Source organism: Antechinus flavipes, chromosome 2 (assembly GCF_016432865.1).
Source record: "Antechinus flavipes isolate AdamAnt ecotype Samford, QLD, Australia chromosome 2, AdamAnt_v2, whole genome shotgun sequence".
Taxonomy (NCBI): Eukaryota; Metazoa; Chordata; class Mammalia; order Dasyuromorphia; family Dasyuridae; genus Antechinus; species Antechinus flavipes.
Window position 1 is genome coordinate 661,605,358 of NC_067399.1, and position 27,158 is coordinate 661,632,515.

At 35.5% G+C, this 27,158-nt stretch overlaps 1 protein-coding gene across 1 annotated transcript in view; it reads right to left on the bottom strand.

Annotated features, from left to right (window-relative positions):
- Positions 1-560: 560 nt before the first annotated feature.
- The window catches only part of LOC127552119 (solute carrier family 22 member 15-like), a 209,923-nt gene continuing 183,325 nt past the window's right edge, over positions 561-27,158 (bottom strand). Inside the window, exons 10-12 of the mRNA XM_051982594.1 lie at positions 12,267-12,339; positions 8,890-9,046; positions 561-2,404 (exon numbers count right to left, since the gene is read on the bottom strand). Coding sequence (XP_051838554.1) covers positions 8,906-9,046; positions 12,267-12,339 — 214 coding nt within the window. The 3' untranslated portion in view covers positions 561-2,404; positions 8,890-8,905. The remainder of the gene's footprint in view (positions 2,405-8,889; positions 9,047-12,266; positions 12,340-27,158) is intronic.

Genomic DNA, 27,158 nt, shown 5'->3' on the forward strand with positions numbered 1-27,158 from the left:
AAATAATAGTCTCCATCCACATAGTTAGAACTTAGTAGATAGTTCTTAGAAAGAATTGCTTGAGGTTCAGACAAGCTAAAGGACTTGTTCAAGATTAGGCAATAAATAGGTATTAGAAGCAGTAGAAGAGGAAAGGTAATGAGGAATTTCTAGTATAATTCTGTCGAGAATGGAGTGAAGGAAGGAAGGAAGGAATAAAAGAATAAAGGAAAAAAGGAAGGAAAAAAGGAAGAGGAAAGAAGGAAGGAAGGAAGGAGGGAGAGAGAAAAGGAAGGAAGGAAGGAAGGAAGAAGGAAAGAGGAAAGAAGAAAATAACCATTTGTTAAGCATCTACTATGTGTCAGATACTATGCTAAGTATTAAATCTATGCTACTATGATTCTAAGGTAATTTGAGGGCAGAGACTGATGACAACTGAGCAATCTGGAAAGGCTTCACAGAAGAAGTGGTACCTGAGAGGAATTTTAAAGATGTAGCTATGAAAGGGGTGATTTCAGAGAAACCAGAAGTGACTTATTTGAACTGATACATAAGTCAAGTAAATAGAACCAGAAAACCAATTTATCCAATTGCAATATTATTATAAAAACAAATAATTTTGAAAGACTTGGGAATGCCGATCAACACAATGGCCAAAGACAATTCCAGAGGACTCACGATGAAACATTTTATCCATATCTAGATAAAAAGAGGTGACAGAAGGACATTTGTTGGACATGGACAATTTCTTTCATTTGCTTATACATGTTTGTAACAGGACTTATTGATTTTATTTTCTCACTGGGGTGAGGGGAGGAATAGGGGAAAGAGTGCAGACCTGAAAAGAAAACTCAATTTTCAAAAAGAAAGAAAAAGAAGAAAAATACAACTTTGGAGATAGAGAGGAGGAGGGAGTGAATTTCCAGCATAAGGAACAATTTCTGAGAATGCAGAGAAATGGGAGGTAGAATGTTGAGTTCAATATACAGCTAATAGTCCAATTTGGCTGGAACTTAAAGTACAGGAAGGAAGGGGAGCACTGTCCAATGAGAGGCGAAAAGTAGGCTGGAGCCAGATTCTGGAGTGGCTTAAAAGCCAGGCTAAGGACTTTATATTTTATCCTGCAGGCAATAAAATTATCATTGATAAATGCTTCCTGGTTGCCCTGGAAACAGAGGTCCTAAGTACCTTTTACCTTATGGGAGGAATGTTTTAAATACCAATTAACGCAGCAGGGAGGCAGCTTTAGCTGTAGTTTGGCACCCCCTCCCATGCTGCTGCAGGCCATAATCAGAGGCAGAATAAAAAATGCAAAACTCAGGCTATATAGTCCTGCCCTGCTTTGCTAACTGAACAAATATGAATCTTTATTAGCTGAACAATAGAAGATAGGGTGAGACTTTGTGATCCCTAATATAAAGAACTCCTAAATAAGGAAATTCTCTCCTATCAATGCAGGTGTTCACCTTCCCTGCAACTTATAGTCCTAGAGAGGTGTTTAAAACACTAGATGTTGGGTGATTTGTCTAGGATTATCTAGGACAGGACTTGAACTCCAAGTCTCTTTGGCTACACAAGAGAGAATGTCTCTCTTTCCTAAATGAAATGCATTACATAATACTCAACCCAAACTACTGTTCCCATCCCATATACCAGTGTTATCATGGTTGGGGCTCATTCTTTCTCTTGTTGTCCACTCTGCAACCACTGACTGAATGCTTATGACAGATAGATTCCCAAAGAATGGAAACCTGTGGCACATAATCTAATTAGTATGACTCTTAATAGTATAAAACCAATTTAAAATAAAATCTTTGGTCATAGCTATGAGGTATTCTGCCATGAAAGTCCATAAAAAGAACATTAGAAAGAATGGGGGGGGGAGAGGATTGGATTGGACAAACAATGGGCTTGATGACAAATCTGAGAAGAACAGCAGGGGAGTCCCCCTCCAATGGTGGATCTTTGCAACACTCCAACGTGGTCTGCTCATCACTCAAGGTTCAAGATTTCACTCACTGCCCAACTTCATCTTGGTTCCTGTAAACATGCACATGATATTCTAATGACACCAAAAATCCAACTGTGCTAAAGTCCTGCCCTTGTCATTCATTAACTCCTTCCATGGGGACCAAGATGGCTGGCTATTTCTCATTCTTCATTCACGGATGTGTTTCTCCTCTGCTTCAGGGATCCACCTAATTACAAAAATAAACATGGCCCTCCTCCCATTCCATCCCATGTACTGATCTCTAGGGTTCACAGTTTCTTTCTCCCCTCTCATATCAAACAATGATTTCCTGACTTAATTGCAAAAATTCCTTGAAAAAAACAAAACAAAACAAAACAAAAAACTGCCCAAATGTTGATCCAAGCCACTGTCCTTTGGAGGATTTCAAAAGATGATTTCCTTTCATTAGCACACCTATTAAAAGAGACAAAAAAGGCAGGATTAAAACTTCTGTGCTTCTACCCTTTGGGTCTCTCTTTCTGCCTCTTCCCTTAAATCAACTGAGCCTGCATTCTCTATTTATCATGTCAGAACAGTGAATAAAAATAACTAATTCAAATCACAGCGTCTGTGTCTCAGGAGCTATTCACATTTGTCATGTCTTTCTCTCTAGTCTAGCCTCTTGTAAATTCAGTGACCTCTTTGTAAAACAGGGGATGGCTTTCGTTGGAGGCATTGGCTCTCAAAGTGCAGTCTGGGGACCCTCAGGGACCCATGAGGTTCAGAATAATAAGAGAAAATGTTTTCATTTCTAATACATTAACTATTGATAAATAAACACATAAACCAAAGCTCTTTGGATCCAAAGACAATTATTAACAGGGTGAAAAAAGGTCCTGAATCCAAATAGTTTGAGAAACATTGCCCTAAGGAGCATAAACTTTTTATAAGAACAGCTACCATTTATATGAGGTTTACAAAGAATTTCATAAATAGTACTTCATTTTATCCTCACAAGAAGCCTGGGGGGTAGGTGCTATTTCCATTTTAAAGATGAGGAAACTGAGGGAAAAATGTGTCAGAGGCACATATCTGAGGCCATGTTTGAACTGAGGTCTTCCTGATTCCAGTCCAGGTCCAGAACTCTAGCCAATGAACCTACTCTTGCCCCCAGTGGCTTTTTTTAATGGATCTAATTTACCTCTATCTCTAGCCCCTTAGACAATAAGATACATAGAACTGAGTTATAAGTTCCTTAGAGTAGGAATTGCTTCATTCTTTGTGTGCATGATATCTAGCATATAATAGGTGCATAATAAATGCTTGTTGATGGATTGAAGTGGGAATTCATCCAAAATCAGACTACATAGGTAAAATCAATGATCATCTACCTCAAAACTGTTTTAAAGCAATTACTTTATTATTATTGGGGTGGGTTCTCCTTCCACTGACATAGATCAGAGTCCTTCCAGACCTAGTTGCTATGGGGGATGAAGTCAGCCTGGGGATGAACCACTCTGATCTTGGCCAAGCTATAAGTAAGTCAGGAAATCTAGGGCTTGACTGCCTTAGGAAGGCACTTCTTCCTGCAACAATCTACCTCAGAGCCCTGTTATACTTCCCTTTCTCCCTTCCCCAACAACAAACATAAGGGTTAAAGGGGAAGAAAATCTAACATATACTTATGGATGGATGGCTGGGTGAATAGATGATGGATGGATGGATGGATGATTGGACTTAACAGAACTTATGTTCCATCAGCAGTATCCTTTGAGAATCCACTGTCTCCTCCAGGTCATGAGCAGACATAGAAAAAGTTTATTGGAGATATAACTCATAAACTAGAAAAACACAATTCTCAGCAGCCCCAGGACATCCACTAACCTCAACCATAGTGTTTGTCTTCTTACATAGACAAATACAAGTCTTTACAGGAGCATCTTGAGGTCACTAAAATGTTATATCATTCTACAGTTGGATATATTTAAAAATATAATGAAAACCAGTCTCGTGGCTCTCTTGATTCATTTTAGCTCACAGACAAAACATGGGTCAGCTTGGCTGGAAGTCTTCAGGTGCTGACAAAGCAATGGCAATCTCTAGATCACAGACTTTAAACTGGGAAAAACCTCGGAGGCATCTTATCTTGCCCTTTCATTTTAAAGGTGAAGAAAAAGAAGTCCAGAATTTGGGGCCTTGTACAAGGTCACACAGATGAGAAGCAGGAAAGGAAAGATCAGAAAGGACCCACATGTGTAAAAAAAAAAAAAAACTGTTTGCAGCAATTCTGTTTGTAGTGACAAAGAACTGGAAAAGGATGGATATAGCATCACTTTTTGGTGGCAAGGAATTGGAAACTGGGTGAATGGCCCTCAGTTGAGGACTGGCTGAATAACTTATGGTACATGGACAATTTGGAATATTGTTGTTCTATAAGAAACAATCATCAGGATGATTTCAGAGAGGTCTGGAGAGATTTACATGAACTGATGCTGAGTGAAATGAGCAGAACCAGGAGATCATTGTACATGGCAACAAGAAGATTATGTGATGTCAACTGTGATGGATTTGGCTCTTTTAAGCAATGAGGTGATTCAGGCCAATTCCAATAGACTTGTGATGGAGAGAGCCGTCTGCACCCAGAGAGAGGACTAAGGAACTGCGTGTGGATCACAGCATAGCGTTTTCATCTTTTTTGTTGTTGTTGGCTTGCTTTTTGTCTTTCTTATTTTTTTTTCTTTTTGATCTGATTTTTCTTGTGCAGCATGATAAATGTGGAAATATGTATAGAAGAACTGCACGTGTTTAATATATATTGGATTACTTGTCAAGGAGAGAGGGTGGAGGGAAAAGGAGGGAGAAAAATTTGAAACACAAGGTTCTGCAAGGGTAAATGTTAAAAACTATCTTTGCATATATTTTGAAAATAAAAAAAAAACATTATTTAAAAAATAAAAAGATATGTTTTTCAATTAAAAAAGAAAATGAAAATGAGTGGATGTCCACTTGGGGAATGGCTGAATAAGTTGTGGTATAAGAAAGTAATAGAATATTATTGTTCTATACAAAATAATGAACAGGCTGATTTCAGAAAAGCCTGGAAAGACTTACATGAACTGATGCTGAGTGAAGCTAGTAGAATCAGGAGAACATTGTACACAGTAACAGCAAAATTATGTGATGATCAAATAAAATAGACTTAGCTCTTTTTAGCAATTCAGTGATCCAAAGCAATTCCAATAAACTTTGGATGGAAAATGCCAGCTGCATCCAGAGAGAGAATTACAGAGACTGAATGCAGATCAAAGCATGATATTTTCAACTTTTTTTCTTTCTCATAGTTTTCCTCTTTTGTTCTGATTTTTTTTCTCTCCCAACATCAGTCATATGGAAATATGTAAAAAAAGAATGTAAATTTTTTTTAAAGCAAAGGAAAAATCATGGGATGGTAGATGTAGAATTGGAAAGATCCTCAGAGATATCTTGTTCAACTTCTTTGTTTCACAGATGGGGAAACTGAGGTCCAAAGAGATTAAGAAATTGGATAACTTTACTCTGGAGAATAAAAACCATGGGATTTGAACCCACTACTTTTGATCCTGATGTTCTTTTCCCTGCAGGATGCTGCTTCTCAAATCAAATCAAAATGGTTCTTGTGATAAGCACAGGCCAAATGAATGGGCTGTTGTCCAATTTGGGGGGATTTCTTAAAGGATTCTGGTAGTTCAGAAGGAGAGCTTGTGTCCTCCATCTGGGCTCCCTGCTATCTCTGAGTCCAATTACAACCAGGCTTCTTGGAGTCATCGTTTCAGTTCTTGGCAGTTTTGCCTGATGAGTTTTCTTCAAAACTTCCTTGTCCTGCCAGAAAACCCCCAGTTAATTTGCTCTTGCAGAAGTGCATTTAGAAAGCATTTGCCACAAGTAAATGATCCAGATGGTTTCTGACACGTAGTAATAGGAAGTATTTTTACATATTAAAAATAAAAGCATTTTTAGGATTGCCAAGTGCTCTTCTCAAAACAAGAAGATACAAATATTATAATCATCCCCATTTTATAGATAAAAAGTTCTGAAGTAACTTCTCTTGAAAGGGTCTATAGCTAGTAGGAAGCAATACTGGGATTTGAATCCAGGTCTCTGCACTATAGGGCCAGTTCTTTTGCCTCTTACTCGTTTTTAATAAAAAGATGTGACTTTAAGAAAAGTCATTCCACTTTCTTGCTACATAAGACAAACTAAGAGATCTAACGTTATTTCTAGGAATATGTTTACTGATTAACTATTAATATCAATTAGACCTTGATGTCTAGTGAGTTCCCTCTCTTCGGAGGTCTTCAAATAAAGACTGGACAATCATTTGTTGGGAAGGTTACAGAAAGGGCTCTTGGTCTTGGACAAGTTGGATTGAATGGCTTCTGAGATCCCTTCAAACTCTCAGACTCTGGGATTCTGGGCTTAGTGTGACAGAAGAAGTAGCACTCTATAATATAAATAGTAAAGAACATGGGAGCTGGATTCAAAAGTCAGTTCTGATGGGAAAATCATTTTACCCTCTAAGCCTCATTCCCTCATCTATAAAATGGGATAGTAACACTTGTTCTATTTCATAAACTTGTGAGGAAAACTGTAAATCTTAAGTCTGAAAGAAATGTGAGCTATTATTATTATTATTGTTAAAAAGCAGCTTAAGCCTTTTTTGTAATGGCAAGGAATGGATGCCCTTCAGTTGGAAATGACTGAATAAGTTATGATATATGAATGTTATGGAATATTATTGCTCTATAAGAAAGGATCAGCAGGATGATTTCAGAGAGGCCTGGAGAGACTTACAGGAACTGATGCTAAGTGAACTGAATAGAGCCAAGAGAACACTGTACATGGTAACAACAAGTCTATGTGATGGTTAACTCTGACGGACGTGGCTCTTTCCAACAATGAGGTGATTCAGGCCAGTTCCAATAGACTTGAGATGGAGAAAGCCATCTGCATTCAGAAAGGACTGTGGGAACTGAATGTGGATCACAATATAGTTGGTTTTTTTTTTACCTTTGTTATTGTTATTGTTATTGCTTTCTTGTTTTTTTCTTTCTCATTTTTTTCCCTTTTTTGATCTGATTTTTCTTGTGTAACATGACACACATGGAAACGTATATAGAAGAACTACACATGTTTAATCTATATTGGATTGCTTGCTGTCTAGGGGAAAGAGGAAGGGGAAAGGAAGGGAAAAAAATTGAAACACAAGGTTTTTCAGGGGTGGATATTGAAAACTATTTTTGCATATATTTTGAAAATAAAAAAACTATTATTTAAAAAAAATAACCATAACTTTAATTATGGTTTCTTATTATGCCTTTAATTTATCCTTAATAGATAATACTTTTATACTAATACCAAAAAAAATTAAATTATAAAAAAAAGAAGCAGCTAAGTGGAGCAGTATTATTATGTTGCTCTTGGAGAATAGAAGACATTCATTCAAATCCTACCTCAAGTACTTACTAGCTAAATGATCTTGAGTAATTGACTTTATACCTCTGAACTTCAGAATCCTCATAGAATGAAGAAGTTAGACTTGTGTTCCCTAAGGTCTCTTATAGCCTTAAACTGATGTTCTTTGATCCTATAAGCAGAAATGGGAGCTCACAATGGGTTTGGCACTATGCCCAATAGTATAAAGGATGCAAAAAAAATTAGGATGCTACATAAAAACAGGCTTTTCAAAAGTTTACAATCTAATTACGGACCCAAAATCAATATAAATAAAAGACATAAAGCACCTTTGTGTAAAACCATGGATGGCACACTTTTTTTTTTCCTTTTTTCAAGGCAATTGAAATTAAATGACTTGCCCAGGGTCACACAGTAACTGTTAAGTGTCTAAGGCCGAATTTGAACTCGGGTCCTCCTGACTTCAGGGCAATACTCTATCCTCTGTGTCATCTAGCTACCTTCAGCACACTTTCTTAAGTTGCAGATTATATAAGGTTGGGATGGGGGAATAAACACACACCAAAAAAAAAAAATGACAGGGCAAGGAAGGATTCAAAATGATCTTGAAAGATTGGGATGTTGGGATAAATAAAACAAGATTTTACAGGTATGAGTGTAAAGTTACATTTGGTAGCCAAAAAATCAATTTCACATATGAGAAAAGCATAGTTAAATGTTAGTGTGAAAAAGATCTGGGTATTCCAGTGGACTGCAAGCTCAATATAGATCAACAACATGATATGAAAATCCACAAAGCTAATGTGCTGGCCAGATATTCAGACTCCCAGGAACAAGGTTGGGATAGTCCCATCATGCCCCAACCCAAAAACATCAGGAATGCCATAATTCAGTTTCAGAAGCCACATTTTAGGCAAGAGGGTGGACATTCAGCATTCTATTCTTTCAGAGACCCAAGGGATCTCAGAGGCCCCCTGGTCCAACTCCTTTCTATAGCATCCTTGATGAAAGAGCATCCACTGCTTCCTGAGTCAGCCCACTACCTTTAAAAAAAGCCCAAATAATGAGAAGGCTTTTCCTGAGGATTTCTAGTACATAGAAGGTGCCTAATAAGTACTCATTGACTCAAACTTAAATCTCTCTCTTGGTCCCATTAGTTGTTCCAATTTCTTTCCTTTGAATTCAAATAAAGGAATGAATTCCTCTTCCACACAATTACCCTTCAGATACTCAAAATCTTCTCTTCCTTAGACTATATGTCCCCCCCCTCCCTTCAACTGACTCTCATCTCTTATCACTTTAAGGTGAATCTGACACATTATATAAGTGACATCAGTGTTATCAAAATAATCAACAAATACAGCATCCCCTGTATATGCAGATCACTCTGCTATATAAACTACTTCACCAACTATTCTGTTCTTTGTAAATGATTACATACTCTCTCCCAACTTAAAAAAAAAAAAAAAGGAAAAGAAAACATGAGAAAAAGGAAAAGTAAGCCTTACTATGCCTTTTTAGCACTTAAGTCTCCGAGGCCTGCAGATCCTGGAGGGTCTCTGTTATTGGTCGATTTAGAGTTTCTGGAAGAAGGAGATCCAAGAATCCTGCTGACAGCCCACTGATGCCAAACACCACAAAGGGGACAGATGGGTTGATAGATTTCTGGAATTGTAAATGTCAGCGGTTGAAATGACCAATTTTTTTTCACACCCTTCATACTGTTCTTTCAAGACTCTCAAATTCATTTTCAACCTCACTGAATCATCTACCATAAATAAAGGCAGTCAGTGCTCTCAAACACTTCATAAAAATCAATACACAGAAAACTGTATTTCATAAATAAGCTCATATTTTGCCCAAAAGCCAAACTTGCCTGACATGTGAGTATAAGAAAGCAACAACTCCACCCTCGCAAAGAGGAAGTTTCAGAAAATATAAGAGGCCTCAAAGGGACTTGAGTTTGAATCAATATTGCCAATGGAAGCCTCCATTTCTCCATCATAAACGAAGGCTAAATGGCCTCAGAGATCCCTTTCAGTTCTAAGATCCTATTGGCAAACAAAGGTTGCCAAAAGTTACAAATACTAGTCATTCCCTTAGCACTAAAACTTTGTAAGGTTCTTCACCTATATTATATAACCAGTCTGTGAGATGGGAATTCATTTCTATACTGTTCAAATGAGGAAGCAAAGAGTCAAAAAGTGACGTGTCCAAAATCACTCAATTGGGACAATCAGAAGTGGGTTTGAATGCAAGCTTTGCTCAGATCCAAATCCAAGCTCCTTCTACCATACCCTGTAGCTCTTTGGTCAGAAAAAGTGATTTTATGAAATATTTATGATGAATTTGATATTCTTTGGGATTTAAACAGAAGTAGGTCTTGGAGGCAGATGACTCATTTTTAACAAATGCTCTTTTTTTCATCAATGAAACTTTTTTTAAATAAATAAGATATATTTGTTTGAATTAATTTTTAAATAAACAGTTTTTTAAAGTTTTTAAATATAAAAAAATAGATGAGACCAGCAGAAACAGGTGATCCGAACAAGATAGAAATACCATTTTATGAGCTTGTTTGGGATGTATAGTTCCCAAAAAATGGAAGGTGTTTACTAAGAATCTATAAATTTGTTTACTGCTATTTTATGAGAGCAAAAATAATGTAGCTAGCTCTAAGCTATGATTTGTAGAATTTTTATTAGACATAAAATCTCTTGGGACTGTAACATATTCTTTTGAGTTTTGAATTGATTATGATTGTCTGATGGATCATTAAGTCAGTAACCCACCATTTGAGAGAAATATCATAAGTTACTCAGACAGTCCATCTTGCACTGTTACAGGTAGACATCTGTCTGGGCAAGAGCTGGGAGGACAATCGTGGCTTCTGTTCAAGGTCATATTCTTCTGTCTCAGTTTCCCACTTCTGTCTTTATTTGTTTTCCACCTGATTATTCCTAAGTCCGTCTATGAGGTAGAGTTGTTACTGCATAATTGGTTGTCAACCCTGAAACGGAGCTAAGGATGCTTTATCCTGTCGTGTCTGTGCTCTCAGGCTGAAGCCTAAAAGACCTGTTTTGATGCTATTATAATCATGTCCCTGCTTTTTCCTTTTAGAGAAAATTTCTGTGATCAGAAGACGTGGTCAGCAGAAGCCATGAGCACAAAACAAGTGTGTAAGATCTGAAAATATGTAGTCATTATATTCAAAATAATTGGCATTAAATGAGTATTATTTGGTCTAATCATCTGCCTGTTACTAGATATATACCCTATGAAATTAGGTCCCTAAATTGATACACTGTCTATGGAACCTAACTGTTATTTCATTGAATTTTAGTGTAATCAGTTTTCTTAAAAAGATGTAATTTAATGGGAAATTTTGTGTTCTATCACTGAAAAAGTTGATTTTATTCAAGTTTGTGACTAGTGTGGAAATAACATCTGTTTGGACTATATGTCCTGTGGTACAGACATATTTTTTTTTTTAATAAATGATCCTCCCAAATCTTTTACCCTAGGAATAGAAAGCTTCTACTTGCAAGAGTGTTATTACTCATGTTTCCATGCCAACTGTTATTCAACCTTTTCGAGAGCTTTGTCTCAGGCTGCAGGCCATGAATTTCCAACCATTTGTTCAACCTGAATATCATCGGCTATCTGATTCTGAGACTCGCCCCCACCCCCATCCCCCCGATGCTGCTGCCGCCATCTTCCAGTCTCCCCTTCTCAGTCTGAATTTGACTGGGCAGGGTCGGCTCTCTACCCTTTCTCAGCCTGAAGCAGCTCCACAAAATGAGACCTTCCTCCCTTTGCCCCAAATGAATTTGAGTTTTGATTGCTTGAGCTATAGCTCCTAGGGAGAATGTAGCAATTTCTGAGAAACACTAAGGCTAGCCAGCCATGGAAGTATCAAAACAAGGCTGGCTGTCAGAAAAACAATCTAGTGGTCAGTCAGCACAGAATTCAGTAATGGGTGCAACCCCAGCCCTACCACTCCTCAATCGTACCTTTAAGCCATAAAATTGGAATATCAGTGACTTGAACCTGATCTTTGTTTCTCTTTCCTATAAAATCATTTTCTTGCTTCTGGCTCTTTGCTAAATTCCTTTGGAACTTAGACCACTTCAATCGGTGTTACAATTATTATAAACTTTGACTCTTGACTTGGGGGGAAAAAAAAGAAGAAATATCATTTTGAATTTACTATATACCCAAACAAAACCCCAAGCTGCATGTAACAGAAATTCAGAATTTAACATGTAATCCTTTTTCTGCATTCTGTATTTGACCTATTCATGTGTGTTAAAGTTTGTCAAATCCCTAATAATAATGCAGAATTTTTTAAAGTACTATTTTTTATAAGGCAATGGTCAGAAAAGACTTAACAATAATAATAATAATAATAGCTAGCTTTTCATAGCACTCTACTAAGCCCTTTACACATATTATCTCATTTAATGCTTGCAATAACCTAGGAGGTAGATGCAATTATTATCCCCATTTTATTATTGAAGAAACTGAGCTAGTAAATGTTTGAGGCTACATGTCAACTAAGAACTCTTCCTGTTCTAGCCCTTTACCCACTATCCTGCCTAGCTGCTTCAGAAAATCAAATGTCATTTTGGTGCAAGGGAACTCATTTTCTACATCAATACAACCATTTTCATCTTAAAGTCTTAGGGGATTTCTTGAGATTCAGAGAGATTAGGTGACTTGCTCATGGCACACATGTACAGAGACAGAATTTGAACCCATGGATTTATTTATTCATGATTCCAAATGCAGCATTCTGTCCCCCTAGCCAAGCCACCATCCCTACAGATATCTCAGCAACTATCTCTAAAACAAATATATAGATATACATATATATCTAACTTACCATGGTAGGTACAAAGGGAGCCAATATACCACCAAGTCTGCAAGTCATCGAACAGACCCCCAAGCCAGCGTTCCTTTTAAGGCAAAATCAGAAAAGGAATTGTAAGTCATAAACAAGAGAGAGAAAAGCCAATCCCAGAATCTAATATCTTGGCCAAAGATCCAACACATGGGGCTCTTAAATCTTGGCTGTATCATGGATCCCTTTGGCAACTGGTAAAGACTATGAACCCCTACACAGAATTGACTACATTAATAATTAAAAGAAATGCTAAATTTTAGTTTGATTTTAGTGAAAATCAAGATGTAATCTTTTCCTCATCAAAGTTCATGGACCTCCCCTGAAGCTGATCCCTGGACCTGGAGCTCAGATTAAGAACCCTTGTTTCAGGATACCAGAATCCTGGGAGTCCAAGGTCATCAGGGGATGGGGAGGAGGAAAACATGGCAACTGACTAATTTTTTAGTTAGATCTTTATCCCAGGATTTTAGATTTGAAGAAACTTGGAAGGTTCTTGAGTCCCTCATTTGGCCAATGAGTAAATTGAGGCTAAAAAGTGTTAAGTGACATACCTTAAGTCACACAGAATACAGTATGTACCAAGTCAGACTAGAATTCAGGTGTTTTAACTCCAAACAATTCCCATCTAGTTTTATTTGTTTGTTTTCTTGCAAGTTTATGAGTTTGGTTGGTTTATTGGAAAAAGGAGTAGTGTAAAGGGCTTGGATAGTGGATTTTATTCACATACAGGGGTACCAATGTGGAAATTCTCTTGCATAATAATCGTACTTTAAAGGACCAGTGAATACAGGCTACTGTGGAATTTAAAACTCCTGGGTATTATCCTTCTATGGTTAGTCACTCAACTATTTCATTTATTCATGAACTCCTATATGCCTCATTCTGTGCCAGGTACTGTAGGGAAGTACACAAAAGACATAAACTATAATCTCTTGATTAGGTGACTTAGTCACACAACCAATAAGTCTGAGGCCAGATTTGAACTCTTCTTAACTTCAGATCTAATCATCTGTTATTGTTCTGTCTTTTCAGTCATACCTGACTTTTTGTGACCTATCTGAAGTTTTCTTGGCAAGGATACTGGAGGCGTTTATCATTTTTTTCTCTAATGTTCTCTATCCACTGGTATTTTCAAAATAATATAAGAATTGCTAGTGATTACAGAGCCTCATATATAGGTGTGTGGGTCTCACAATAACCCTGTATGCTAGGTACTATTATCCTCATTTCACAAATGAGAGAACTGGGCTACAGAGAGGGTCACGAAGCCTGGAAGAGGCTGAGGCAATTTACTGAAGAAGTCTGATGCTTTTTTGGAGAGTTAAAAAGATAAATAACAAGTAAAGATATAATCCTACATAGTGCTAGCTGTATAAGGATGATGAAGATGAGAGATGGGAAGGGATGAAGCTACCTTCTGAAAATGACATAAAATAAATCTATTTCTGAAATCTATTCAGAAAAGATGGAAAACTCAGAAAGACAAACTTGGAATGTCACTGTATGACACTGGCACGCAAGCTCCTTGAGGGCAAAGACTTTCATTTTATCTTTCTTTTATGTCTAGTCCCTAGCAAGTGCTGGGCATGCAGTAAACATTTAATAAATGCTTGCTGAATAGAATATCCTCCTTTATCTTGCCCCCAAAACACTAAGCTCAATGAATGCAGAATCATGTCTTACTTAAACTTTTTATTTCCCTTAGAACTGATTCTAATCTGCTCACAGTAATAAATAATAAATGCTGACAAATGTTTACTGAGTTGAACTAAAGTACAAATCTAGCCTAAGACACTTACTATGTGGCCTTGAGAAATTCACTTATCCCTGTTTACCTCAGGTTCCCTTTCTGTAAAATGAAATGGAGAAGGAAATGGCAAACCATTTTAGGAGTTTTGGCAAGAAAATCCCAAATGGGTCATGAACATTTGGACAAGACTGAAAAATGGTTAAAAAACAAAAAAAAGCAAAAAATCATGCAGTAGATAGAGGGAAAAAAAAACTCAAACTGGCTTGCAAAAGCAGAAGAGCTCACTCCTTTGATTTCTGAGTAAGAAATAAAAAGGAGTGCTGAGAAAACAGAAGAGATCAAAGGACCTGAATTCAAATCTTAGCTTTTCTGCTTTCCAGTTATGTGATATTAAGCTAATGATCACTTCTCTTTAGTTCTTCCTTGGCTTCTCCTCTTTAAAATGAGGAGATTGAGACTAAATCTGGAGTTAACCTTTCATTAACCCCTTTTTTTTGCATCATAGAATCTTTGGGTCCCTTCTCAGAATGATGTTTATGAATGCATAAAATTCTATCAGCTTACAAAGAAAACCAATTTTATTGAAATAATTCATCCAAACATGAAGGGGAAAATAACATATTTAAAGACAAGCTGAAGAATCCCTGGACTAGTTGATCTCAGTTTTAAATCCTACAAGATTTAATCCTACAGATTTAAAACAGAAGCTAATCAATTTAGTTTTATTCCCAGAGTCAAAAATTAAAACACATTCCTGGTAAAAGATTCATAATAAATTGAGTGAAACTCAAAAATTTGGGCAACATCCCCACCTAGTTAAGAGTAACAGATAGGAGTATACTCTTCAATTCAATTCAGTTCATTTCAACCCAGTGGGCATTTATTAAGTGCCTGCTGTATTCCAAAAACTGTGCTAGATACCAGAGTTACAAAGAAAGAAAAAAAAGGAACTATTTCTGGTCTCAAGGAGCTTCCTGAAAGACCACACACCCAGATAAGTATAAGCACAAAATACAGCAGATATACAAAGTCATTTTGGAGAGCAAGGTGGGGGAGCTAACAACTGAGGGGGGTTCTAAAAGGCCTTGGGGAGAAGATGACCCAGGAGACAGGAACACTCCAGGGATGAGGGATGCTGACGCAAAGGCTCCCCAGAAATGGCCCTTGAGCACCACTGCCAAAGACACAACACCAGTTTCTGGATTCTCACCCCCCCCCCAAGGTCATAGCCATGGGCTCTTAGAATTCAGCACTTTGAGACTTGATGAGTCCATTTTTTTTTCATTTTATAGATGAGGAAAATAGGGGAAATGACAAGCCCACAGCCTCTAAGTGGGAAAGGTAGGATTTGAACCCAGAGTCACAGGAAGGCAATGTGGTACAATGGATTTGGGTCTGAATTCTATCTCTAGTACTAACTTGCTGTGTGATCTCAGGCAAGTGACTTAACCTCATTTTCCTCAATGTAGAAGTACTTTACATTTAGAGAAGTACTCTGGCTCTAAGCTATGGCCCTATAACTTCAGATTTGGATTTTTACAAACAATTTAAAAATACCTCCATCAAAAAAGTTAAGGAATACTACTGCTCATGAAATACTATTGGGGGATGGCTTCTAAATGGTTCGGTCCCCTGCCCAAGATCACATGTGTAAGATGCAGCAAAGCCCATTTGAACAAGATCCTCAGACTAAATCCAATGCTTTGTTCCCATGACAGACTATGCCAGGTCAGGGGATAGAAGGTGGAGCAGGGGCTGCTGCAATCTGGGGCAAGCAAACCAGAACTGGGAGAGCGAAAGTCTACAGGCAACTGTACTAAGCACTAGAACAATAGGCAAAATGCTATCAACTATTCCATCTTGTGGCTGCTGGGAAAAGCTGTCATCCAGGAGGTTCTAAGAGTTCAGCCAGACCTGATCTACTACATGTCTCCTGGGGATTCATGATGTTCAGCTGGGTTCTCCCAAAGACCTTCAGCTGGGCTCTCCGGCTATGGGGAAATGGGAAGCCACAAGAGACACCTCCAGCTATAGCAGGCAGTTGTCTCCTGCTGGCCCTGAGATGCAAAATATGAGTCAAGTTTAAAATGCAGGATGAGTGGAAGAGGAGGGTGGTTAAATCTGAAGAGGAAGCTGAGGGTTGGAAAGGACGACAATAGGGGCAGCTAGATGGAGCAGTTATAGAGTCTGGACCTAAAGTTAGGAGGACCTGAGTTCAAATCCAATCTCAGACACTTAACACTTACTAGTTGTGTGAGCCTAGACAAGTCCCTTAATTCCAACTGCCTCAACAACAACAACAACAAAAAAAGACATTGATGGACTGCAGAACACCTAGGAGAAGGCAATCAGAGTGACCTAGATCTCATCCAGGGCCTATCACAAGGCTGCAAACTTCTGCAGATGCAGTGGGGCTGGCATGGGTGTCTAGGCTAAAAATGTGCCTAAATCCATTTTTAGGCATCTGCTTACTGATGACAGTAACCTAGGATGGGTACTGAAGCATGTATTTCATGCATATGATATCAATATATTTCATGTATTTCAAACCATGATTCTGAGGAAAACTATAGATTTTGCCAGACTGTCCAAGGAGGCTTTGGCCCTGCTGATGTTTTTAATCGAAATCATTCATAATTGTGTAATGCTCAAGTATGACAGACGTGGTTCTTTTCAGTGGTTCAGTGATCCAAGGCAATGCCATTAAAGTTTGGATGGAAAATGCCATTCACATCCAGAGAGAGAGACTGAATATGGATCAACACATATTATTTTCACCTTTTATTTTCCTTGTGGTTTTTCCCTCTTGTTCTGATTTTTCTCTCCCAATATGATTCATATTGGAAATATGTAAAAAAAAAAAATGAATGTACATGTGTTACCAAAAAAATTTTGTTTTTACAAATAACTGGGGAAAATAAAACCAAGATATAAATAAATAAGGAATTATCCTTAACTGAGAAAAGCTTTACATTTAGGAGAAATGGATGATGGATGTAGAAAAGGGCCCAGTATCCTCTATTGAGGATTGAGTTTCCAAAGAGTGTTGAAGGTACTTGTCCCTGATTTTGTTTTTAAGCTTTAGGGAGTGATGTGATGGTGCCGTGAATCAAATGGTGCCTTTATAGTTCCTTGTAAATATGCAGCTTTTCTCAGCTATAGATAATTTCTATAAAAAATATGAACAGGGCCAAAGAACCTTGAGGAAGGGATCAGCTAGGGAGAGAAGAGCTCTCATTGTCACAGTTGATAAGGGGATTTGGTGAGGATATATTGGATTGGGCCATGACAAATCAACTTTTCAACTCAATTCCCCAAAAGCCTTTTGAGAAACAGTGTTCCAAGGAAATATCATGATGGTCCAAGAAATTATGATATTTCCAGGAAATATCAGAGGGCCTCTGGGATTATAGGTATCCTCTACCCTGTCAGCTGCATTTGAACTCCCTTCCACAAACTTCATGTGTTCCAGCCACCCAGTTCTCACCTAATTTTCCATTTCTCCTTGTTGCAAACTAGTAATAGTGCCTGTTCACCCAGCTACTTCCAGGAGTTGTAATTACTACATCCTTGCCCCATCTCAGCTCTAAAGAATCAATTGGGACAATCTCTGATCTTGGTATTTGGGGGAGAAGGCATGGCCTGGCAAACCAGCCCTTGGGAGTAGAGTAGGGAGGGAGGGAGGAGGATTGATGGAAAGAATAAGTTGTCATGAGAGTGAACAGAGAAAAGTGACTCTAGAGAAGTTGAGGGAGTTGAGAAGAAAATGAGGAAGCCTCTGGGCACAGATCCTTGGAAGTTTGTGAGTGACTGTGTGAATATCCCCAGAGGGCTAGGTTTGGCTCCTGAGTAAACCTTGAATAATGGAGTACAAGGGAACTGAAAGTTAATGGCCACCAAAAAAATGGGGACCACTAACCTCTGTGGCAAGGAGGTAATGAGAGTACATTTCATTAAGCAATCCCAGCATCTGGGGCAGTGACAAAAAATCCTGGACAAATATCCACCTGAGCAGCACAGTTTTGGAGTAACATGGAAAGAGTACCTGATTGGGGAAGGGGAAGGGTTCTTCTCCTAAATGTAAAGCTCTTCTCAGTTATGGTTAATTTCTTATTTATTTCTTTCTTATTTTTATTTTTCCCCAGTTACTTGTAAAAACAATTTTTTTGGTTAAACATGTACATTCATTTTTTTTTACATATTTCCATATGAATCATGTTGGAAGAGAAGAATCAGAACAAAAGGGAAAACCACAAGGGAAAAAAAGGTGAAAATAGTATATGTTGATCTGTATTCAGTCTTCATAGTTCTCTCTCTGGATGCAAATGGCATTTTCCATTCAGAGTTTATTGGAATTGCTTTGGATCACTGAACCACTAAGAAGAACAAAATCTGTCACAGTTGATCATTGCACATTATGGATAATTTCTCTTAAAAACAAGAACAGAGCCAAAGAATCTTCAGGGAGTACCCCCCTCGGACAGCCTGGCAAAGTCTATGGATGCTTTCTCAAAATCTCAGATTGGTTTTAAATGTAGCATGAAATATATTTCAAGACAGTCATAAAAATACAAAATTAAACAAGATCATGAACTCCAGATTAAGAACCCTTGATTTGGTCCAAACTTCCCATTTAACAGATAAGGAAATCAAGACCCAATATCAAAAATGACATGGCCAGTATTCAAAGACAAATCCCATAATCTGTAGTTCTCCCTTGTTTCTTTTAGTGGGAGAATAACCACGGGTACCCCTGGTAAGAATTCTGGGTAAAGAGTTTTCTTGAAGTGACAAACCAGCCGGGACCTCATGCACAGGAGGTCATTGGAACTCCCGTTCCAATCCTCCGATCCCTATTTCCCTCCCACTGTATTTGCCTCAATCCTAGCTCAGAGCCTTATCTTCCATAGTATGAGATGGCCCCGCTCCTGCCATAGGTGGACTCCTGGGGCCATGCTTCCACCCGGTGCCATGAGAAGTATGAATCCTCCCATCCATGACCCTCCAAGAACCAGGGTCAGGGGACTCTCTGGGACTGCACCACCAACTCCTCAGCCCGGGTGGAACCTGGACGGGATCCAGGGGCCTGAGTGAACCCTCCCCTACTTGGAGAGCCCGGCGTATGTGAGGCAATCCCAGCAGAAGCGGAGGCCAGGAATGTGGCAGAACAAGACACGGGTAGGAGCCAGACAGACATGGCAAGAGCGAGAAAGGGCCAGAGGTGGCGTGGATGATGGAAGCCGAGCCAGAAATCCCTCAGTCAGCCGGGAGGGGGCAGGGGGCGGGCACACCGGCTCAGCTGCTGGAGGCCAGACTTTGACAGCACCAGGTAACCCAAGAGAGGCTACACCAGTCAGAAGGAGCGTGCTCATTAATCCGCCTTCCCCAACACAGGGTCCAGATTGGCCCGGGAGCTAACGGAGACTCGGCTGGCCCATCATCCCGAGAATCCACAACGCTGGGCTATGTGCCCTCTGCCAACTGGGTGAGACTCAGCAGCCGTGCCCACAAGGCACTGTTTCCATTTCTAGCTCCTTCAAAGCGCTCTTCCCCCAATCCTTCCTCCCTCCTGCCCCAGGAAAGCAACGTCTGCATCCTTCTTTTCTTTAGAGCCTTTTGTCCAGACGCCCCTGCCTTGGCCTTTCTAGCACTACAGCTGGATCGATGCCTCTGCATTCGTGTCCACGTCTTCCCACCGGCAGCGGATGTTAGCCCAGAGACTATGCTACTTCTGACCTTTGTATCCATCCCCAGGCCAGGGCACTTGGATGTAGAAGATGCTTATTAAAAAGTTAAACAGACAGCATGGAATAGTGGGGAGAGAGTACAGGAGACCAGGGATCACAGATTTAAAGTTAAAGAGTCCAGCCTCATTTTCTAAACTGAGACATGGAGAAATGACCTTAGTTAGGGTCACATACTCGAAGTTATCCAAGGCAGGATTTGAACACTTGGCTTCCAGGCTCCAATAACAAGCCCTATCTGTTACATCAAGAAAGGTTTACATTAAACCTTTCTCAGGTTTAAAGCCTCCCTCTGACCCCTGCTAGCCAAGTAACCCAACATTAGTCATTTAACCTCTCAGTATAATGCACAGTAGCCCAAGTACATGAAATTGACCTCTCAGTATAATATATAAACTCTCAACATAATATACAGTAACTCAAGTATATGTCAGTTACTCTCTCAGTATAATATATAGTAACCTGAGAAATGTCATGTAACTTCTCAGCATAATAAAGAGTAACTCAATTATATGTCATGTAACCTCTCAGCATAATAAAGAGTAACTCAATTATATGTCATGTAACCTCTCAGCATAATAAAGAGTAGCCCAAGTACATGTCATTTAACCTCTCTTTATAGGTAATAAACTGATAAACCTCATTTAACCTCTCAATATAATATAATAGCTTAAATATAAGCCATTTAACCTCTAGGTATAATAAGGAGTACTTCAAGCATATGAAATTGAACCTCTCCATATAATATATAGTAACCTGGAATATTTCATTTAACTTCTCAGTATAATATATAGTAACCTGAGATACGTCATTTAACCTCTTAGTATAATATACAGTAGCTCAAGTACATGTCATTTAACCTTTCTGTATAATATATAATAGCCTAAGTATATGTCATTTAACCTCTAGGTATAATTTACCATACCTCAAATGTGGGTAATTTAACTTCTCTGTATAATATATGATAGCCCAGGTCTATAACATTTAACTTCTCAGTATAATATAGAATAATCTTGATAGGTAATTTAACCTCTCAGAATAATACATAATAGCCCAAGTATATATGACATTTAACCTGTTTGTATAATATAGAGTAACTCAAGTATATGTCATTTTACCTTTCAGTATAATATAGCATAACTCAAGTATATATCATTTAACCTCTCTATATAATATATAGCTTAAATATATATCATTAACCCTCTCAGTGTAATATGAAATAGTCTAAGTATATGTGATTTAACCTCTCAATATCATATACAATAACCTAAGTAGATGTCATTTAACCAATCTGTAGAATATATAATAGCTCAATCTATGTCATTTAACCTCTCAGGATAATACAGAGTAGCTAAAGTATATGTCATTTAACTTCTCTGTATAATATATAATACCCTAAGTATATGTCATTTAACTTCATATACTATAGAGTAACCTGGGATAGGTCATTTAACCTCTCATAATAATATATAATAGACCAAGTATATATCATTTAAGCAGTCAGTATAATATATAGTAACCTGAGATATGTAATTTCAGCTCTCAATATAATATAAAGTGAGATAAGTCACTTAAACTCTCAGTTTAAAATATAATAGCCCAAGTCTATGTCATTTAACCTCTCTGAATAATATATAATAACCTAAGTGTATGTCATTTAACATCTATGTATAGTATAACTTAGCTCCAGTATGAGTATTTTAACATCTCAATATAATATATATTAGCCCAAATCGCTGTCATTTAAGTTCTCAGTATAATATAGAATAACCTGAGATGGGTCATATACCCTCCCTGTAAATAAATTACAACCCAAATCTATGTCATAATCTCTCACTATACTATATAATACCACAAGTCTATGTCATTTACCCTGTCAACATAATAAAGAGTACCTCAAGATATGTCATTTAACTTCTAAGTATAATATATAATAGTTTGAGATATTTCATTTAACCTCTTAGTATAATATATAATAAGCTAAGTATATGTCATTTAACCAATCTATACAATATATAATAACCCAATCAATGTCAATTCACCTCTCAATATGATATATCATAATCTAAGTGAATATCATGAGGCATCTCGGTATAATATATAATAGCATTAATATATATTGTTTAACCTTTCATTATAATATATAATAACCTGTCTATACAATTTAGCTCTCATTATAATATATATTAAAATGTGATATTTCTTTTAACCTCTCTGTATAATATATAATAGCTCAATCTAAATCATTTTACCTCTCAGTATAATATAGACTATCTCAAGTATATATCATTTAAATTCTCAGTATAATATAAAATACCCCAAGTATATATCATTTAATCTCTCATTATAATATAGAATACCCTGAGACTGGTCATTTAACCTCTTTGCATAATATATAGTAAACTGATATATATCATTTAAGCTCTCACTATAATATATAAAATAACCAAAGTCTCTGTCATTTAACCTGTCAGTATAATATAGGGTAGCTCAAGTATATGTCATTTAACCTCTATGTATAATATATTACAGCTCAAGAATTTGTGACTTAGCCAATCTGTATAATAAACAATAGCTCAAGAACATATTAGTTAATCTCTATGTATAATATACATTACCTCAATATATGTCACTTAATATACATGTATAACATATAACAGCAGAAGAAAATTTCATTTAGCCCATCTGTATAATAAATAATAGCTCAAGAGCATGTCAGTTAACCTCTATGTATAATATATAAAAGCTCCAATATATATCAATTAACCTATATGTATAATATGTAATAGCTCAAGAACCATGTCATTAAGCCCATCTGTATAATAAATACTAGCACAAGAACATGTCATTGAACCTATATGTATAAAGTATATTAGCTCCAGTATATGTCACTTAACCTCTAAGTATATTATATAATACCTCAAGAACATGTCATTTAGCCTACCTGTATATTAAATAGCATCTCAAGAACATCTCATTTGGCCCATCTGTTTAATAAATAATACCTCAAGAACATGTCTTTTACCTCTATATATAATATATATTAGCTCAAGTATATGTCATTTAACATATATATAATATATAATAGCTCAAGAATTTGTCATTTAGCCAATCTGTATAATAAATAATATCTCAAGAGCATGTTATTTAACCTCTATGTGTAATGTGTATATAATATACATGTCACTTAATATCTATGTATAATATATAATAACTCAAGAACATGTCATTTAGCAGTTCTTTATAATAAATAATAGCTCAAGAACATATCCTTTGACCTCTTTCTATAATATATAATAGGTCAAGAACATGTTATTTAACCTCTATGTATAAAATATAATAGCTCAAATATATGTCACTTAAACTATATATATATTATGTAATAGCTCAAAAACATGTCATTAAGCCCATCTGTATAATAAATAATAGCTAAAGAATATCTCATTTAGCCCATATATATAATAAATAAATAATAAATAATATATAATAAATAAACAAATAAATAAATGTGATGAATATATAATAAATAAATAAATAAGTTTTCCAGAACATCTGATTTAGCCTATCTTTTTAATAAATAATAACTCAAGAATATGTCATTGAACCTAAATGTATTATATATTTTAGCTCAGTTATATGGCACTTAACCTCTATGTAGAATATAAAATACCTCAAGAACATGTCATTTAGCCAAACTATATATTAAATAGTAGCTCAAGAACATCTCATTTAGCCCACCTGTTTAATAAATAATATCTCAAGTACATGTCTTATAACCTCTATGTATAATATATATTAACTCAAGTATATGTCATTTAACCTCTATGTATAATATATAAAAACTCAAATAACTGTCAATTAACCTATATGTATACTATGTAATAGGTCAAGAACATGTCATTTACCCCATCTGTATAATAAATAAAAGCTCAAAAACATCTTGTTCAGCCCATTTGTGTAATGAATAATAGCATAAGAAAATTCATTGAATCTATATGTATAATATATATTAAGTCAAGTATATGTCACTTATCCTCTATGAAAAATATATAATACCTCAAGAACATGTCATTTAGCCAACAAGTATATTTAATCTTAGCTCAAAAACATCTCAAGAACATGTCATTTAACCTCTTTATATAATATACAATAGCTGAAGTATATGTCACTTAACTTCTATGTATAATATATAATAGCTCAAGAATATGTCATTTAGCCAATCTGTATAATAAATATACCTGAACAGCATGTCATTTAACTACTATCCATAATATAGAATAACTCAATATATTTCACTCAAGCCCTATGAATAATAAGTAATAGCTCAAGAATATATCATTTAGCCCATCTGTATAATAAATAATAGCTCAAGAATATCTCGTTTAGACCATCTGAATAATAAATAATAGCACAAGAACTTGTCATTGAACCTATATGTATTATATATATATTAGTTCAAGTATATGTCACTTACCCTCTCAATATAACATATAATAGATCATGTATAAGTCATTTAGACTTTCTGTATAATAAATAATAGCTCAAGAATAAGTCATTTAACCCCTCTGTGTAACATATATTAGCTCAAGAATATGGCATTTAACCTCTATATGTAATATATTTTAGTTCAAGTATATGGCATTTAACCTCTATGTATAATGTATAATAGTTCCAGAACATATAATTATCTGTTTAATAAATAATAGCTCATGATCATTTCATTAAACCTCTATATATAATATATATTAGCTCAAGTATTTGTCATTAAGCCCATCTGTATAATAAATAATAGTTCAAGAGCATGTTATTTAACTTCTATGTATAATATATATTAGCTTAATATGTCACATAATATCTATATATAATATATAATAGCTCAAGAAAATTTCATTTAGCTGCTCTGTTTAATAAATAATAGCTCAAGAACATGTCCTTTGACCTCTTTGTATAATATATAATAGATCAAGAACATGTCATTTAACCTATATGAATAATATACAATATCACAAATATAAGTCAATTAACGTCTATGTATAATATATAATAACTGAAGAATATGCCATTTATCCTCTATATTTAATACATATTAGTGCAAGGATTTGCCATTTAACCTCTATATTTAATATATAATAGCTCAAGTACATGTCATTTAGCCCATCTATTTAATAAATAATACCTCAAGAACATGTCATTAAACCTCTATATATAATATATATTACCTCAAGTATATGTCATTTAACCTCTATGTATAATAAATAATAGCTCAAGAATATGTCATTTAGCCCATCTGCTTAATAAATAATAGCACAAGGACTTGTCATTTAACTTATATATATATAATATATAATAGCTCAAGAATATGTCATTTAGTCCATCTGTTTAATAAATAAAAGCTCAAGAACATGTAATTTAGCCCATTTGTTTAATAAATAATAGCTCAAGAACATGTCCTTTCACCTCTATCTATAATATGCAATAATTCAAGTATATGTCATTTAGGCCTTTTGTATACTAAAAAAATATCTCAAGAACATTTCCTTTGACCTATTTGTATAATATAAAATAGATCAAGAACATGCCATTTAAATTCTATGTGTAATATATAATAGCTCAAGTATATGTCATTTAGCCAATCTGTATAATAAATATACCTGAAGAGCATGTCGTTTAACTTCTATGCATAATATAGATTAGTTCAATATATTTCACTTAATCCCTATGAATAATAAGTAATAACTCAAGAATATATCATTTAGCCCATCTGTATAATAGGTAATAGCTGAAGAATATCACATTTATCCTATCTAAATAATAAATAATAGCAGAAGAACATGTCATTGAACCTGTATATATAATATATATTAGCTCAAGTATATGTCACTTAACCTCAAAATGAAATATATAATAGATCATGTATAAGTCATTTAGACTTTCTGTATAACAAAAAATAGCTCAAGAATAAGTCATTTAACCCCTTTGTGTAATATATATTAGCTCAAGTATATGTCATTAAACCTCTATGTATTATATATTTTAGTTCAAGTATATGTCATTGAACCTCAATGTATAATGTATAATAGCTCCAGAACTTGTCATTTAGCCCATCTGTTTAATAAATAATAGCTCATGAACATGTCATTAAACCTCTATATATAATATATATTAGCTCAAGTATATGTCATTTAATCTCTATGTATAATATAAAATACCTTAAGGATTTGTCATTTAGCCCATCTGTATAATAAATAATAGTTGAAGAGCATGTTATTTAACTTCTATGTATAATATATATTAGTTTAATATATGTTACTTAATATCTATGTATAATGTATAATAGCTCAAGAAAATTTCATTTACCTCCTCTGTTTAATAAATAATAACTCAAGAACATGTCCTTTCACCTCTATTTATAATATGTTAAAGATCAAGTATATGTCATTTAGCCCATCTATGTAATAAATAATAGCTCAAGAACATGTCCTTTGACCTCTTTGTATAATATATATAATAGATCAAGAACATGTCATTTAACCTTTATGTATAATATATAATAGCACAAATATAGGTCAATTAACCTCTATGTATAATATATAACTCAAGAATATGTCATTTAACCTCTATGTATAATACATATTAGCTCAAGTATATGCCATTAAACCTCTATATTTAATATATAATAGCTCAAGAACATGTCATTTAGTCCATCTGTATAGTAAATATACCTGAAGAGCATGTCATTTAACTTCAATGCATAATATAGATTAGCTCAATATATTTCACTTAATCCCTATGTATAATAGGTAATAGCTCAAGAATATCTCATTTAGCCCATTTGAATAATAAATAACAGCACAAGAACATGTCACTGACCCTATATGGATAATATATATTCGCTCAAGTATATGTCACTAAGCCTCTATATATAAGATACAAGAGATCATGTATAAGTCATTTAAAATTTCTGCATAATAAATAATATCTCAAGAACATGTCCTTTAACCTCTTTGTATAATATATAATAGATCAAGAACATGTCATTTAACTTCTATATATAATATATAATAACTCAAATATATGTCAATTAACCTCTATTTATAATATATAATAGCTCAAGAATATGTCATTTAGCCCATCTATATAATAAATATAGCTGACGAGAATGTCATTTAACTTCTATGCATAATATAGAATAGCTCAATATATATTACAATATCTATGTATAATATATAATAGCTCAAGAAAATTTCATGTTGCTCCTCAATTTAATAAATAATAGATCATGAACATGTCATTTAACCATTCTGTATGATATATAATAGCTGAAGGATCTGTCATTTAACCCATCTGTTTAATATATAAGACCTCAAGGACTTGTCA